Consider the following 13,694-nt stretch of genomic DNA (forward strand, 5'->3'; position numbering starts at 1 on the left):
TCCGTGGCGTGCCGTTCTATGTTCCCGCGGTGTGCCGTTCTATGTTCTGCGGAGGGCCATTCTATGTTCCCGCGGCGTGCCGTTCTATGTTCCGCAGCGTGCCGTTCTATGTTCCCGTGGCATGCCGTTCTATGTTCCGTGGCGTGCCGTTCTATGTTCTGTGGCGTGCGGTTCTATGTTCTGTGGAGGGCTGTTCTATGTTCTGTGGAGGGCCGTTCTATATTCCGGAGTGCTCTTCTATGTTCCCGCGGCGTGCCATTCTATGTCCCCGCGGATGGCCGTTCTATGTTCCGCGGCCGGCCGTTCTATGTTCTGCGGCGTGCCGTTCTATGTTCCCGTGGAGGGCCGTTCTATGTCCCCGCAGACGGCCATTCTATGTTCCGCGGACGGCCGTTCTATGCTCCGCGGTGGGCCGTTCTATGTCCCCGCGGACGGCCGTTCAATGTTCCGCGGTGGGCCGTTCTATGTCCCCGTGGACGGCCGTTCGATGTTCCGTGGACGGCCGTTCTATGTCCCCGCAGAGTGCCGTTCCATGTTCCCGCGGAGGGCCGTTCTATGTTCCCGCGGACGGCCGTTCTATGTTCCCGCGGAGGGCCGTTCTATGTTCCATGGAGGGATGTTCTATGTTCCGTGGAGGGCTGTTCTATGTTCCATGGAGGGCTGTTCTATGTTCCGTGGAGGGCTGTTCTATGTTCTGGGGAGGGCTGCTCTATGTTCCAGGGAGTGCTGTTCTATATGTTTTTATGTCACTCTCAGTGGTTGCCCCAGGGAATTCAAAATACATATTTAAATTTAAATAATCTACTCAGAATTAAAACTTGCCCTTCCAAGTGGAATTCTTACATGTTCCATCTATATAACTGAAACCCCATCAGAGTGTTCTACGTTTTCTTTGAAGCATCATTTATGTATATGAAAGAGCCTACAAGGAGAAAAACAGCCTGGTCTAGCCTGTTCCATTTGCCCGGATATCCGCCCTTTCTGTTGCTCTCCTCTGTACAGTGTTTCCTGAGCACCAGCTGCGTCCAGGTGGCCTGACAGGCATTGGAGACACGGTGGACACAAAGCTGAGAGGCCCTGGCTTGTGGGGGGCTAACATCCCAGTGGGAAAGACAAGCATAGATCGGGTGAGGATATAAAAATACAAGCTTGTGACAGATGGGTAAACCGAGGCTCACAGAGATGATTCAGCCCCTTGTGAGTACATCCCACACACTGGGACAGAGCACTCATTCTGTATCACTGCGCTGGGGACAGGGACAGAACGATTCGGAAGGACAGACCCTGCCCTGGCCCTCCTGGAGCCCACTCCAGACCCCAGCAAGCGTCAGGCCTGGAAGTCGGCGCCTCCCCGCCACCACGGTTCTCCCTGCACTGTTCTGCCGCTGCCTCCACACAGTCTCACGGTAAGACGGTGGATGCAAACGTGCTTTGAAAATGCAAAGTAGGGCTGGGCGCAGTGGCTATAATCCCAGTACTTTAGGAGGCCAAGGCAGGCAGATCATCTGAGGTCAGGAGTTCGAGACCAGCCTGGCCAACATGGTGAAACCCCATCTCTACTCAAAATACAAAAATTAGCCAGGCTTGGTGGCGGGCACCCATAATCCCAGCTACTCAGGAGGCTGAAGCAGGAGAATTGCTTGAACCCGGGAGGCAGAGGTTGCAGTGAACTGAGATTGCCCACTGCACTCCAGCCTGGGCGACAGAGTGAGACCCTGTCTCAAAAAAAAAAAAAAAAAAAAGAGAGAGAGAGATAGAAAAAGAGAAAGACAAAGAGCAAGAGAAAGAGAGAAAGTGCAAAGTAGGAGTCAGGGAACCCACGGAGGCCTCCGGGACCCACACTCCAGCCCTGTGTGCTGGTTACTTGGGATACCCCCTTCCCTGCTGTCCAGAGCACTTGACCATGTGTGGGAAAGGGATGCGTTCATGACCACTGCGTCCCAAAGTACCACAACTGGCACTCCTGCTTAAGACAACGGAAGGTTTCCTCTCACAGCTCTGGAGGACGGAAGGCTGAAATCCAGGTGTCAGTAGGGCCGGCTCCTCTCCTGGAACCTCTGAGGGAGAAGCCGCTCCATGCCCCACTCCAGCTGCTGGTGTGGCTGGTGATCTTTGACCAGAAGACACCTCACTCCCATCCCCTTGGGTGTCTCTTCTTCTTATAAGGGCAACAGTCCTTGGGTTTAGAGCTGCCCTACTCCAGCATGACCTTATTTTGATGACACCTGCAAAGACTCATTTCCAAATAAGGTCATATTCACAAGTACATAGATTTAGGACTTGGGCGTCATTTGGGGAAGCACAGCTGACCCTCTGCATCCCCCAAAATGATGAGGGGAGCTGTTTCACTTGTCCCCATCTGCCTGGATTCATGCCTCTGGACACCTGCCCTGGGCCACGCCCTCAGCCATGCTGGCACATACCCTAGTGGCTCCCGCCTCGGTGCTACCCATTGTCTCCTCTTGCCCCTGTGAGAATTCCCCAGGGACGTTGCTTGGCCAGGCTGTTGTTGTCACATGGGCCTCAGCTGAAGCATCACCCCCTAACAGACATGTGCAGGGTGCCCTGCGCTCCCCTCACCCTCCAGGTAACCCTGGCTCATCATCACCGTCTTCCTCCGTGTCTGAAATTCTTATCTATTTGCTAGATGACCTGATTTTTTTCTGTGCTCCTCCCACCCCAGTAGAAGGTTAAGCTTCATGAAAACAGAAATAACCTTGGGTTTGCTTCTCATTTTACTCCAAACATCTGGCATGGTAACTGGCTATCCTTCTGTCTATTCTAGTAGATTCCTTTGAGGGTGTGTATCTGTGAAATCGCTCCCAGTATTAGCTATTCTTGATCACCAACCTCTCCAGCACCAGCCACTGTGTTAGATCACTGGGCACATTCTATGCTTTGAACCCTTACATCTAGAAAGGTACTTTACGGCCACTTTAAAGATGGGAGGATACCACGGTTCCCAGAAATTGGTTCGCTTGATCGCATGTAAACAACTAGTTAACGATCGCGTTCAAATTTGAACCCAGACTGTTCTAACTAAAAGCCCAAAGTCTTTGAATTAGGTTAGGCTACTGAAATCAACAGGAATGTCCCCCTAGGGTGGGTGAGGGCTCTGCCGCTGACTCATTGGCCCTAAACTGTAAAGCACTGTAGACTATGGCGGAAAGTACGTCCATGCCTGTAGCCATCTGACATGGTTTGGCTGTGCCCCACCCGAATCTCATCTTGAATAGTAACTCCTGTAATTCCCATGTGTTCTGGGAGGGACCTGGTGGGAGATAATTGGATCATGGGGGCGGTTTCCCCCGCACTGTTCTTGTGGTAGTAAGTCTCACGAGAGCTGAAGGTTTCATCAGGGGAAACCCCTTTCCCTTGATTGTCATTCCCTTCTCTTCTCTTGCCTGCCACTGCGTGACACATGCCTTTCACCTTCCACCATGATCGTGAGGCCTCCCCAGCCCGGCGAGTCCATTAAACCTCTTTCCTGTATAAATTACCCAATCTCGGGTATGTCCTCATTAGCAGCATGAAAACGAACTAATCCACCACCTCACTGTCCTCGCTCCGGTCTCAGCAGCCCTGCTGAGCAGCTCTGGGGTAGAGGAGGCTGTGAGGGGGAAGGCTCCATCCACTTCCTGCAGGAGGGATGCTTCTGTCCATGGGAGACCAGCACACGGTGGCGCCTCGTGAAAGGCCATGACCCCATCCCCCTGAGCCCCCTTCTGTGCCGGGCCCCCAGCAGCTACGGACAGAGCCACTGCCCAGAAAGTGACCACATGATGCTTTCCTGCCTGTGATGGCCTCCTTCAGGCACACCTTTCTCTCAGCTGCAGGCTACGCAGAAGAGCCAAGGAGGACCACGCACCTCTCCGCACATCGGGACTCCTGTCCTGTCCCTGAGGAGTGGGACCCTCAAGGTGTTCTGCCCAGGCCATCAGACCACAACCGCCCCGACGTCACTGAGCGGAGTGAAGAGAGACTGGGATGTGCATCTGGCTCCCCCCACAGGCCCCGCTTCTCACCCTGTGAGTCCACAAGGCCCGCAGCAGCAAAGGGCCATAAACTGGGGGTTTAAAACAGCAGCAACCCATCCTCTCAAGCCCTGGAGGCCGGAAGTCCTCAGTCAAGGTGTGGACAGGGCCACGCACCCTCCGAAGGCTCCAGGACAGGCTCCTCCCCGCCTCTCCAGTCTCCTGGGCACTCCGTGGCTCATGGTCATATCGCTCTGATCTCTGCTTCCATCCATGCGTGGCTTCCTCCCTGAGCATCTGTGTCTCTATCCAAACTCCCCTTTCCTTTCTCTTACAAAGCCTGTCACTGGATGAGGGCCCGCCCTGATGTGTGACCTCACCTTTACCTGGTGACATCTCCAAACACCCTATTTCCAAACTAGGCCCCACACCCAGGTGTGTGGGGAGAGACACGGGGAGAGGTCGATTCAACCCACCCCTCCGTCCAGAAGCTTCTCACCTGCCTTCTGCTCCCTGGGCTCCGTGACCACTGATCCTGCTCACAGCCTCTGGTGGTTTCGCCGGCCCCTGCCTCTAATTGCTTCTAGACTGAGCTCTCTGAAGTTAAACCTTGTGAGTGTGAAGTTAAACCGTTCTTCCCTGCCAGGACTCTAAAATAAAAGCAGCCGTCGCTCTACCGCATCTGAAGAACAGAAGCGTCTCACGGGCCACGTGAGGAGGAGAAGGGTGGTGGTGGATGAAGCTGGAGAGGCAGCCATGGCCAGATCACACAGGCCCTGACCCAAACGGTGTCAGTTTTCAGAAGAGAAGTAAACCCCTCACTACTGCTTCTCTTATGTATCTACGATCTCTCCAGGCACATACTTTTAAACACCAGCTCTAATCTGAGGACTCCTAAATTCCCATCTCCAGCCGTATCTCTCCCTAACTCCAGAAGGGGACATCTTCCTGCCCACGTTGACTTCTCCCTTTGGATGCTGCGTGGGCATCCCACACCGGGTCCTACGCTGAGCTCTTGACTTCCTCCTACCTCCTCTGGTCCCCTCACCACGCATCCCTGAGTCCTCTGCACGTCATCAATGCCACTTTCTTCTTAATCTTGCTCAGACTACAAGGCCTTCAAATCATCCTTGAATTTTCTTGCTTAAGCCAAAGTCAATCTGTCAGCATCCTGTTACCTCCACCTTCAAACTGCATCAAGAACCTGACAGTTCTCATCGAATCCACCACTCTGGTCCAAGCCTCTACCATTGCTCACCTGGATGATTTCAAAAGCTTTTCTGCAGCTGGTCTCCAAGGATGCCGCTTCTCCACAATGGACCCCACACCCCACTACGCATGCCCCTGTGGCATCCCCTCACCTTGATTCCAGACCTACGCCTGTCTTCTCTCCAGCAGGACCTGGCAGAAGGGACTTCCAAAGCTGAGTCATAAGTAGCCTTGTAGCTTTCGCTTAGGGCTCGTGAGGTCTTTGCTCTGGGGGGACTCAGCCACTGTGGAGGAACTCTGACCCCGAATCCACCAGGCTGTGAGGAAACCCAAGCTAGCCTGTGGACAGGCCACATGAGGAGAGAAATATCTGGCCTGTCCCCTCTCTTCTAGCCAACTCAGGAGAGGACAACATGCAGGCAAAGAGCCAGCCAAGGCTGCAGATGACTGCAACTTCAGTTGCCATCTAAGCTTAACTACCCAAGAGGAGACCTCAGGTGAGAACCATGTAGCTGCGCAGTCAACCAACACAGCCATGAGACATCAACACAAATCACTAATCTCAGCCACTGAATTTCGGGGTCGCATTAGTCCATTCTCACACTGCTATAAAGACATACCTAAAACTGAGTAATTTATGAAGAAAAGAGGTTTAACTGACTCACAGTTCCTCGGGCTGTACAGGAGGCGTGGCTGGGGAAGCCTCAGGAAACTTACAGTAATGGCAGAAGGCAAAGGAAATGCAGGCACATCTTCACATGGCAACAGGAAAGAGCATGAAGCAAGAGGGGCTACACACTTCTAAACCAAGAAATCTTGTGAGAACTCACTCACTATCACAAGAACAGCAAGGCGGAAGTCTACCCACATGATCCAATCATCTGCCACCAGGTCTCTTCCCCCACGTTGAGAACTATAATTCAACATGAGATTTGGGTGGGGACATAGAGCCAAACCATATCAGGGTGCTTTGTGATACAGCAATAGCTAACTGGTGTACCTCTGTGCGGGTCTTCCTGCACCTCCTCTTGTGTACTACACCTCTACAGAGTTGCAGATACAATTCCTTAAAAATTCAGGTTAGATCACATCATTCTACTGTTGAAAACCCTCTAATGGCTTCTGATCTCACTCAGGAAGAAAAGAGCCAATGTCCTTATCTTGGCCTTCAAAAGCTTTAAGTGATCTGCTCCAAGTCATCTCCCTCATCTGACCTCATCTTCTAACTGTTTCCCCGCGTTCATTCTACTCCTGCTCCTCGGACTTCCACACACTTCTCAGACACAGCAGGCACTCACCGTCTGCCCCAGGGCCTTTGCACTTCTGCACAGCTCCCTCCCTGGCTTCACCCAGGTCTCTGCTCAAAGGACTCACCACAGTGAGGTCTCCCCAACCACTAAATGTAAACCAGCTCTTCCGTGACTATCACCCTTCACCCCTTCTCACTTCCCCACCTGACCTGCACGTTAATTTATCAACTCTCCACCAGAACCAAGGGCATGGATTTAGATCACTTTTTCCAGAAACAAGAAAGCGTTTGACACAAAGTGGTTGCTCAATATTTTTGAATGAATATGTCTTTGGGTGTGGGTCCAACTAGATTTCTTTTTTTAAGTTTTATTTTAGGTTCAGGGGCACATGTGCAGGTTAGCTATATAGGTTTTAATCAGGGCAAGTACTGCAGGCTTTGAAATTTTTCAGGAAGCTGGTGCCTGAGGTGAACAAATGCATTTCCCTTTAAAATCTACATATCTGGACATACTTTTCTGACTCTTCAAGTGAAAATTACTTGGCAGCCCCCACAATACAGTCAAAAAGGGCTCTGAAAAGAACCATGTGGGCCGGATGCAGTGGCTCATACCTGTAATCCCAGCACTTTGAGAGGCAAAGATGAGCACATCACGAGGTCAGGAGTTCGAGACCAGCCTGACCAACATGGTGAAACCACATCTCTACTAAAAATACAAAAATTAGCTGGGCGTGGTAGCGGGCACCTGTAATCCCAGCTACTCAGGAGGCTGAGGCAGGAGAATCGCTTGAACGTGGCAGGCAGAAGTTGCAGTGAGCCCAGATCATACTACTGCACTCCAGCCTGGGCGACAGAGCGAGACTCCTTCTCTGAGAAAAAACAACAACAAAAAATAGATGAATACACCATGTGTTTCTGTGCATAACCAGTCACAGGCTGCAGGGAAGCAGGGCACGTTGTCTTTAGCTAAACTGGATGATCACTATTAAGACAGACGGCACATCAGCGATATTTGGAAACAAAAAAGCCCGCATATGAATGTGACCAGTGGGCTAATTATCAGTTCAGAGAGGCCCTGAATGCACATTGGCACAGCTCCACAGCTGTTAATTACCCCCATGAACACAGGACAAGTAGTCTTCATTCACAGGCCGCACACCGCCCCCCACCCCCCAGTCACTTTAGGACGTGAAAGACACAAGATGCGTCAGGTGCGAGATGAGAATGGTGACCACGGGGTTTGGGATGAAAAGCCGTGGTGATGACTGCCTGAGCATCATGCTTTAACCCAAGTGAGCCACTTCTACTGTTCTACTGCACCTGTCATCGACTAATGGAACAACGTGGGTTTCTTGAGGATCAGCCGGGAGGTCCGTAGAGTGGGAACCTGGAGTTCTCCCACCCCAAGGATCCAGGGGTCACTATGCTCGCCATCTCCCACACGTGGTGATGCCCCGACCCTGAGCCACACATCCCTAGGTTTCCCTGTCACAGCAGACGACACCATTGCTGCCCCAAAAACTCACGTCCTGACTCCTCCCGCCTCTCACACTCCAAGTCCAGTCCATCAGCAAACCCTGTTGATTCCACCTTGAAGACACACCCCGAGCTTGCGCCCTGAGCCTGCGCGCTTCTCCCCACCCTGACTTGGTGGAAGCCCCCATTATCTCGCATCAGGACACGGCTCCCAGTAGGGTCCCTGCTTCCACTCCTGATTTTATCTGTGTGGCCACTGGAGTGACTCTCTACAAACCAAAGCCAGACGCACATCCTCTCTCAATTCCAATGGCATCTGACACAAACGGAGTGCAAAACTATGCCAGCCACAGTCACCCCCTGCATCTGAGGTAGGAAGGTAAGAGATGAGGCTTAGAATCGGGACCAAACAGGACTAGCTAAATCAGGTCCCAGGCAGAAGCACCTTCCCATGAGACGCACCCATAGTGCCATGTCAGTTGACCATTGCCATGGCAACACTCAGAAGTTACTACCCCTTTCCATGGCAATGACCCAGCCATCCAGAAGTTACCACCATTTTCCAATAATTTGCTGCATAACCTGCCCCTTAATTGGCATGTAATTAAAACCTGGTTTAAATCCAACTTCAGAGTCACCTCTGAGCCACTACTCTAGGTGCACGGCCTGTGAGGTAGCCTTGCTCTGCAAGGAGCAGGACCTCTGCTGCTGCTATGCACAGACGCTTCAGTAAAAGCTGCTAACACCACCAGCTTGCCCTTGAATTCTCCCTTGGGCAAAGCCAAGAACCCTCCCAGCCTAAGCCCTGATTTGGGGCTCCCTGCCCTGCACCACATCTATATTCTTGCTGATGTGACTTCTTGGCTCCTCTTAGCTGGAGACAGAGTTAACGTCCTTATCCCCTGAAACCAGGCAGACACTGAGCTTTGCTTTGGCCAACAGAATTCAAGAAGTGCCTTTCTCCATTCAAGCCTGGACCTCATGAGGTCTTCCATATCTCTGCCTCATTCATGGCCCAACTGTGCCCTGGCCAGAAGCCCTGTCTCACCTGATGGAGGTGGGGAGAGCAAGGAGCAAGGTGGTCACCCCAGCCCAACCAACCAAGATCCTCCAGTGGCCACACCCAGGTGCATGTGAGCCCTGGCTGGACCGGAAGAGCTGTTCAGTCCAGTTCAGTCAAGCTGAGACGCTCCATGCAGCCAACCAGAGGTTTGGGAGCAATGATGGACTGTGACCGCTTCAAGCCCCAGGCTTCGGGATGGTTTGTTATGCAGCCTGGTCGGGACAGGGGATAATACATACAGTTCTACAATTCTTGGAGTTCTACCTTGGCCTATAAGACTCTAATTTATTCCCAATCCAGGTTTCATTTTTTTTCCTTCCCTGCCCCTCCCCATTCACTGACTGGCCCACCTTCCTCTCCTTGGACATGTCAGGCGTCCACACACGCCAGGCCCTCTGCACTCCCCTCTGCCTGGAATGCTCCTCCCTGAACACTGACAGGGCTGCTTCCTCCCTCTGCTCAACATATATGTCTCGGGAAGCCACCTGGACCACTCTTTTAAAGTGCCACCATCAGCAGGGACTGATTTCCTGCTCCTCTACCCAGTTTATTTTTCTGCAAAGCACTGATCACTGCCTGACGTTATATCACATGCATTTGACTTTTTCTTCATCAGAGAGTTGAATGTTGAGGTCTATTTCGCTAATTGCTATACCCTTGGTGCCTGCAACAGTGCCTGGTACATAGCGCTCAATGGACCCTTGTGAATGAATGACTAGTCATACAATGAGCAACTTGTGGCCCAAGGATGCCACGTGTGTCTCACTATATAGATCTCTGTTTAGATGCACTGATGTATCCCTTTCCCTTGATAGGGATGCTGGGGACATGGAAATTCCCCAAAAGACAGGGTGGACATGTGGGCAGAGTCTCATTAGACCACCCCACTTGGTTCACCCTCCAGTGCTTTCCCACCTCTTGGTATTTTAGATTCCACAGACCAGGAATGAATGGCTCAGGAATACTACATTTTCTCTTGTTCAAGTCCCATCAAGAATAACTCAGCCGGGCACAGTGGCTCACGCCTGTAATCCTAGCACTTTGGGAGGCCGAGGCAGGCTGACCACTTGAGTTCAGGAGTTCAAAACCAGCCTGGTCAACATGGCAAAACCCCATCTCTACTAAAAATATACATACACACAAAAAATAGCCAAGTTTGGTGGTGGGTGCCTGTAATCCCAGCTACTAGGGAGGCTGAGGCAGGAGAATCCCTTGAACCTGGGAGGTGAAGGTTGCAGTGAGTTGAGATCGTGCCATTGCACTCCATGCACTCCAGCCAGAATGACAGAGCAAGACTACATCTCAAAAAAAAACAAAACGAAACAAAGAAAAACTCTTCGTGGATTCTTCTTGTATGTGGGGCAATCTAGCCTTAGCGTTGCTCCTCAATTCTCCTTGCTAATGTTGCAAGACAGGCTTGAAAAATCCATATACCATTAGGCTCTTCTCCAAAGAACTTCCAAAGAAAGAGACTTGGGAAAATTGCTCCTCCATTGCTATGAAACTGTTCCTGACAACAGTTTCTTCTGTATTTTTCTGCATCCTCTAACATAACATTCTGAGTAAGAAAACCATGTCCAGCACGCCATGCTTTGTTTTGCTGGGGAAGCAGTGAGCTTCCTTCCCCGAAGAAGTGAGAATTATGCAATTGTTCATATTTTCTTTTCTGTCCAGCCTCCCTGGAAACTCAGAGCCAAATGAGAATCTTGGAGTAACTATGTTCAGCCTCCAAGGCAGCATATTTTAGTTCTTTCTTCTCTTTATGCACACACTCTACTTCCTTCCATATCACTTCATTATATTTAATGATTTTGGTAATTAGGACATATTCTTGGAAAGAAGCATAATAAAAACACATTCACAGATAATGAAGTCATCAATTATCATTTTTTTAAGTATGAAAATCAGGAGGGACTCAAATCAGGTTAAATACCACTGCGGGATCCACGCTGGGGGCACGCCTAGTCAGTTTCAGTATTATTCTTACATGATTGTTTCAGGAACGTTCAGCCCCAATTTCAGTCTTATCTATTTCACTGAAAGCTTTTATATTTGGAAGGAAAACCACATCCCTCTCACAATTCAGTCAAACCCAGTGGTGGGTGTGATTTGGTGGCCCTTCAGTCTGCTGTGGGAGACTGATCTGCATGTGGTAGAGGGTTTTACATCCCTGGCCTCCCCTTCCCCAGTCATATCAATCAAAAGTGTCCTCAGACATTGCCGAATGTCCCCTGGAGGGCAAGTTGGCCCCACTGAGAACCATCTTTCATGGCTTTTTAATCCAGGGCTCTTCCGCAGCCTGGCATTTCAGGGCCTTTGCTCCGTGCAGGCAAAGGAGAGGGGCTGTGAGCCGGCCCTCAGGTACGCTTAGCTGGGAATCCTGCATCACCTGACATCCTCCCAAGATGGGTCTCTGATCCGGTAGAATTCGCTTTGGCTTTCAGCAAATCAGGTTGACTGAAACTGTGCTGAGGTTCCAATTCCACTCACATTACTGACAACAAAAGACAACAACGCCAACAACTCAAAGGGCATGAGGTCAGAAAGGAGGGAAGACGCCGCCTCCCTGGCTTTGAAGGCAGAGCGCGAGGCCCTCAGCAGCCCTTGCAGCTGGCAAGGCAAGGAATGAATTCTCCCCAAAGCTCAGAAAGGCACTCAGTCCTGCCAACACCAGATCATAGCCCTGTGAGGCTCATCTCAGACTTCTGACCTCCAGAACTGAAACAGAATACGTCTACATCACTTTAAGCCACCAAGACACTGTGGGGTCACTTGCTATAGCAGTAATAAGAAACAGATACACGATTTCTGAGCCTCAGTACCACTGACATGTGGGACCAGGTGATAATCTGCTGTAGGAGACTGATCTGCACATGGTAGAGGGTTTTACATCCCTGGCTTCCCCTTCCCCAGTCATATCAATCAAAAGTGTCCTCAGACATTGCCGAATGTTCCCTGGAGGGCAAGCTGGCCCCACTGAGAACCATCTTTCATGACTTTTTAATCCAGCAGACTCTCTGCTAAGCTCCTTCCTCCCAGGGTTTCATGGCACACCCTCCATTAAATTCACTAAGCCCTGAATGTGTGTCCCAGGCACTAAAGGTAGAGGGTTGGATAAGTCACCATGTGTGCCCTCAGAAAACTCACAGTCAGTCATCGAGGCAGCTGCTTAAAGAATTCTGTGGTAGCACCTCCTCTTTGAGGGTTACGTTCTGAAGACTTAGAGCACACAGGGAGAAGCAGGACAGTCAGCTTGCTGAGAACTGCAGGACCAGCTTGGTCCACATTCAGGGCTGGTAGTCGGAGAATAGGCCATCTTTCTTTGCTAATTGAGATGGAATCATTCTTTTCTCATTGAGATGGAATGCACATGCCATGAAGGTCACCATTTTGGTGTGCAATGACATGGTTTTGGCACATTCACAAAGTTCAGCAGCCATTATTACCATCTAACTCAAGAACATTTTCATCACTCCAAAAAGAACCCCATATCCCTTAGCGGTCACTCCTCATCCCCATCCCCCCACCCCCTCCACTCCCCCAGCCACCATCCCTGGAGGGGTCACTCCTCATCCCCATCCCCCTACCCCCTCCACTCCCCCCAACACCATCCCTGGAGGGGTCACTCCTCATCCCCACCCCCTCCACTCCCCCCACCACCATCCCTGGAGGGGTCACTCCTCATCCCCACCCCCCCACCCTGTTCACTCCCCCACCACCACCCCTGGCAATTACTCAGATGCTCCCCTCAGAGCTCCGAAAGCTTCCCCAAAGAGGCTACAGATGGAGGTAAAATCACTTCTTGATTTAAAGAGTATTTGCGGATGCAGCCTAATCCTGTTTTCTGTAATTGTGAAATGCAAATGATCCTGGTAATATATGTACTGGATCATAGAACTGGAGATGATTTTTTTTTAATTTTTGTAAAAAAAAGTTTCCTAGAATAAGAATCCAATCAAATTTTAACACTTGGTGAAAAAAATTCATTCAGCTTAACTCAGTGGCATCAATAGCAAATCAACCCACTGGCTAAATATTGAAGGAGATCTCAGCTCATCAGGAATGCGTGAGGGACATCCAGTTACCCGTACCCCGATAGAGCGATGTTCTGGTTTAGCTATCCTCTTTGTAACAAAGGTCATTAAACGTCCAAGGAGCAGCTTTAAATTCCTGAAGTTTGAAACCCACTGTAGCCACCTCTGGTCTTTAACGTAAACAGACTCCATTTCCATTCAGGAGCGGAGTGCCCGCCACTGCACAGCTCAGCTGTGTTTAACATCCTAAGAAATGGAAATGCATAATTGGCTTTATGGGATTGCTTCCAGAAACACTGGAATTTTGTTATTTATTGCTTTTTATGCCACAAAAAGGGGGAAACCAGCCCCAGCATCTCTGAATGTGGATGATGGCTTCCAAAGGAGCTTGACGTAGCTTCTGCTCGGGGGTCCTGTAGCCCCTCTTTCCTCACACTGACCTCACAAAAAGCAGGAGTGGTCCCAAATGCAGAAAGCCAGCCTACCTTCAGGACCTGTTCTAGGTTCTCCAGCTTGGCTTGGAGCTGGTGTTTCTCCTTCACGGCCAAATCGCGCTCTCTGGTCAAGAGGGTGAGTGGGTGGTTGAGATGCACATACTCTGCCTTCACCTGCAAGTGGAAGGAATGGAGACAAGGAGGTTATCACAACCTGCCTAAGAGAAGGAGCAGGCATCTGCCCCCAGCTGATAT

At 50.7% G+C, this 13,694-nt stretch overlaps 1 protein-coding gene across 4 annotated transcripts in view; it reads right to left on the reverse strand.

Annotated features, from left to right (window-relative positions):
* The window catches only part of RIMBP2 (RIMS binding protein 2), a 235,147-nt gene that overhangs the window by 96,515 nt on the left and 124,938 nt on the right, over nucleotides 1–13,694 (reverse strand). For all 4 annotated transcript variants that reach the window (XM_031936402.1, XM_031936401.1, XM_031936403.1 and 1 more), the window contains one exon: nucleotides 13,491–13,613. In XM_031936402.1, the coding sequence (XP_031792262.1) occupies nucleotides 13,491–13,613 (123 nt within the window). The remainder of the gene's footprint in view (nucleotides 1–13,490; nucleotides 13,614–13,694) is intronic.

This window comes from Piliocolobus tephrosceles, chromosome 10 (assembly GCF_002776525.5).
Source record: "Piliocolobus tephrosceles isolate RC106 chromosome 10, ASM277652v3, whole genome shotgun sequence".
Lineage (NCBI taxonomy): Eukaryota > Metazoa > Chordata > Mammalia > Primates > Cercopithecidae > Piliocolobus > Piliocolobus tephrosceles.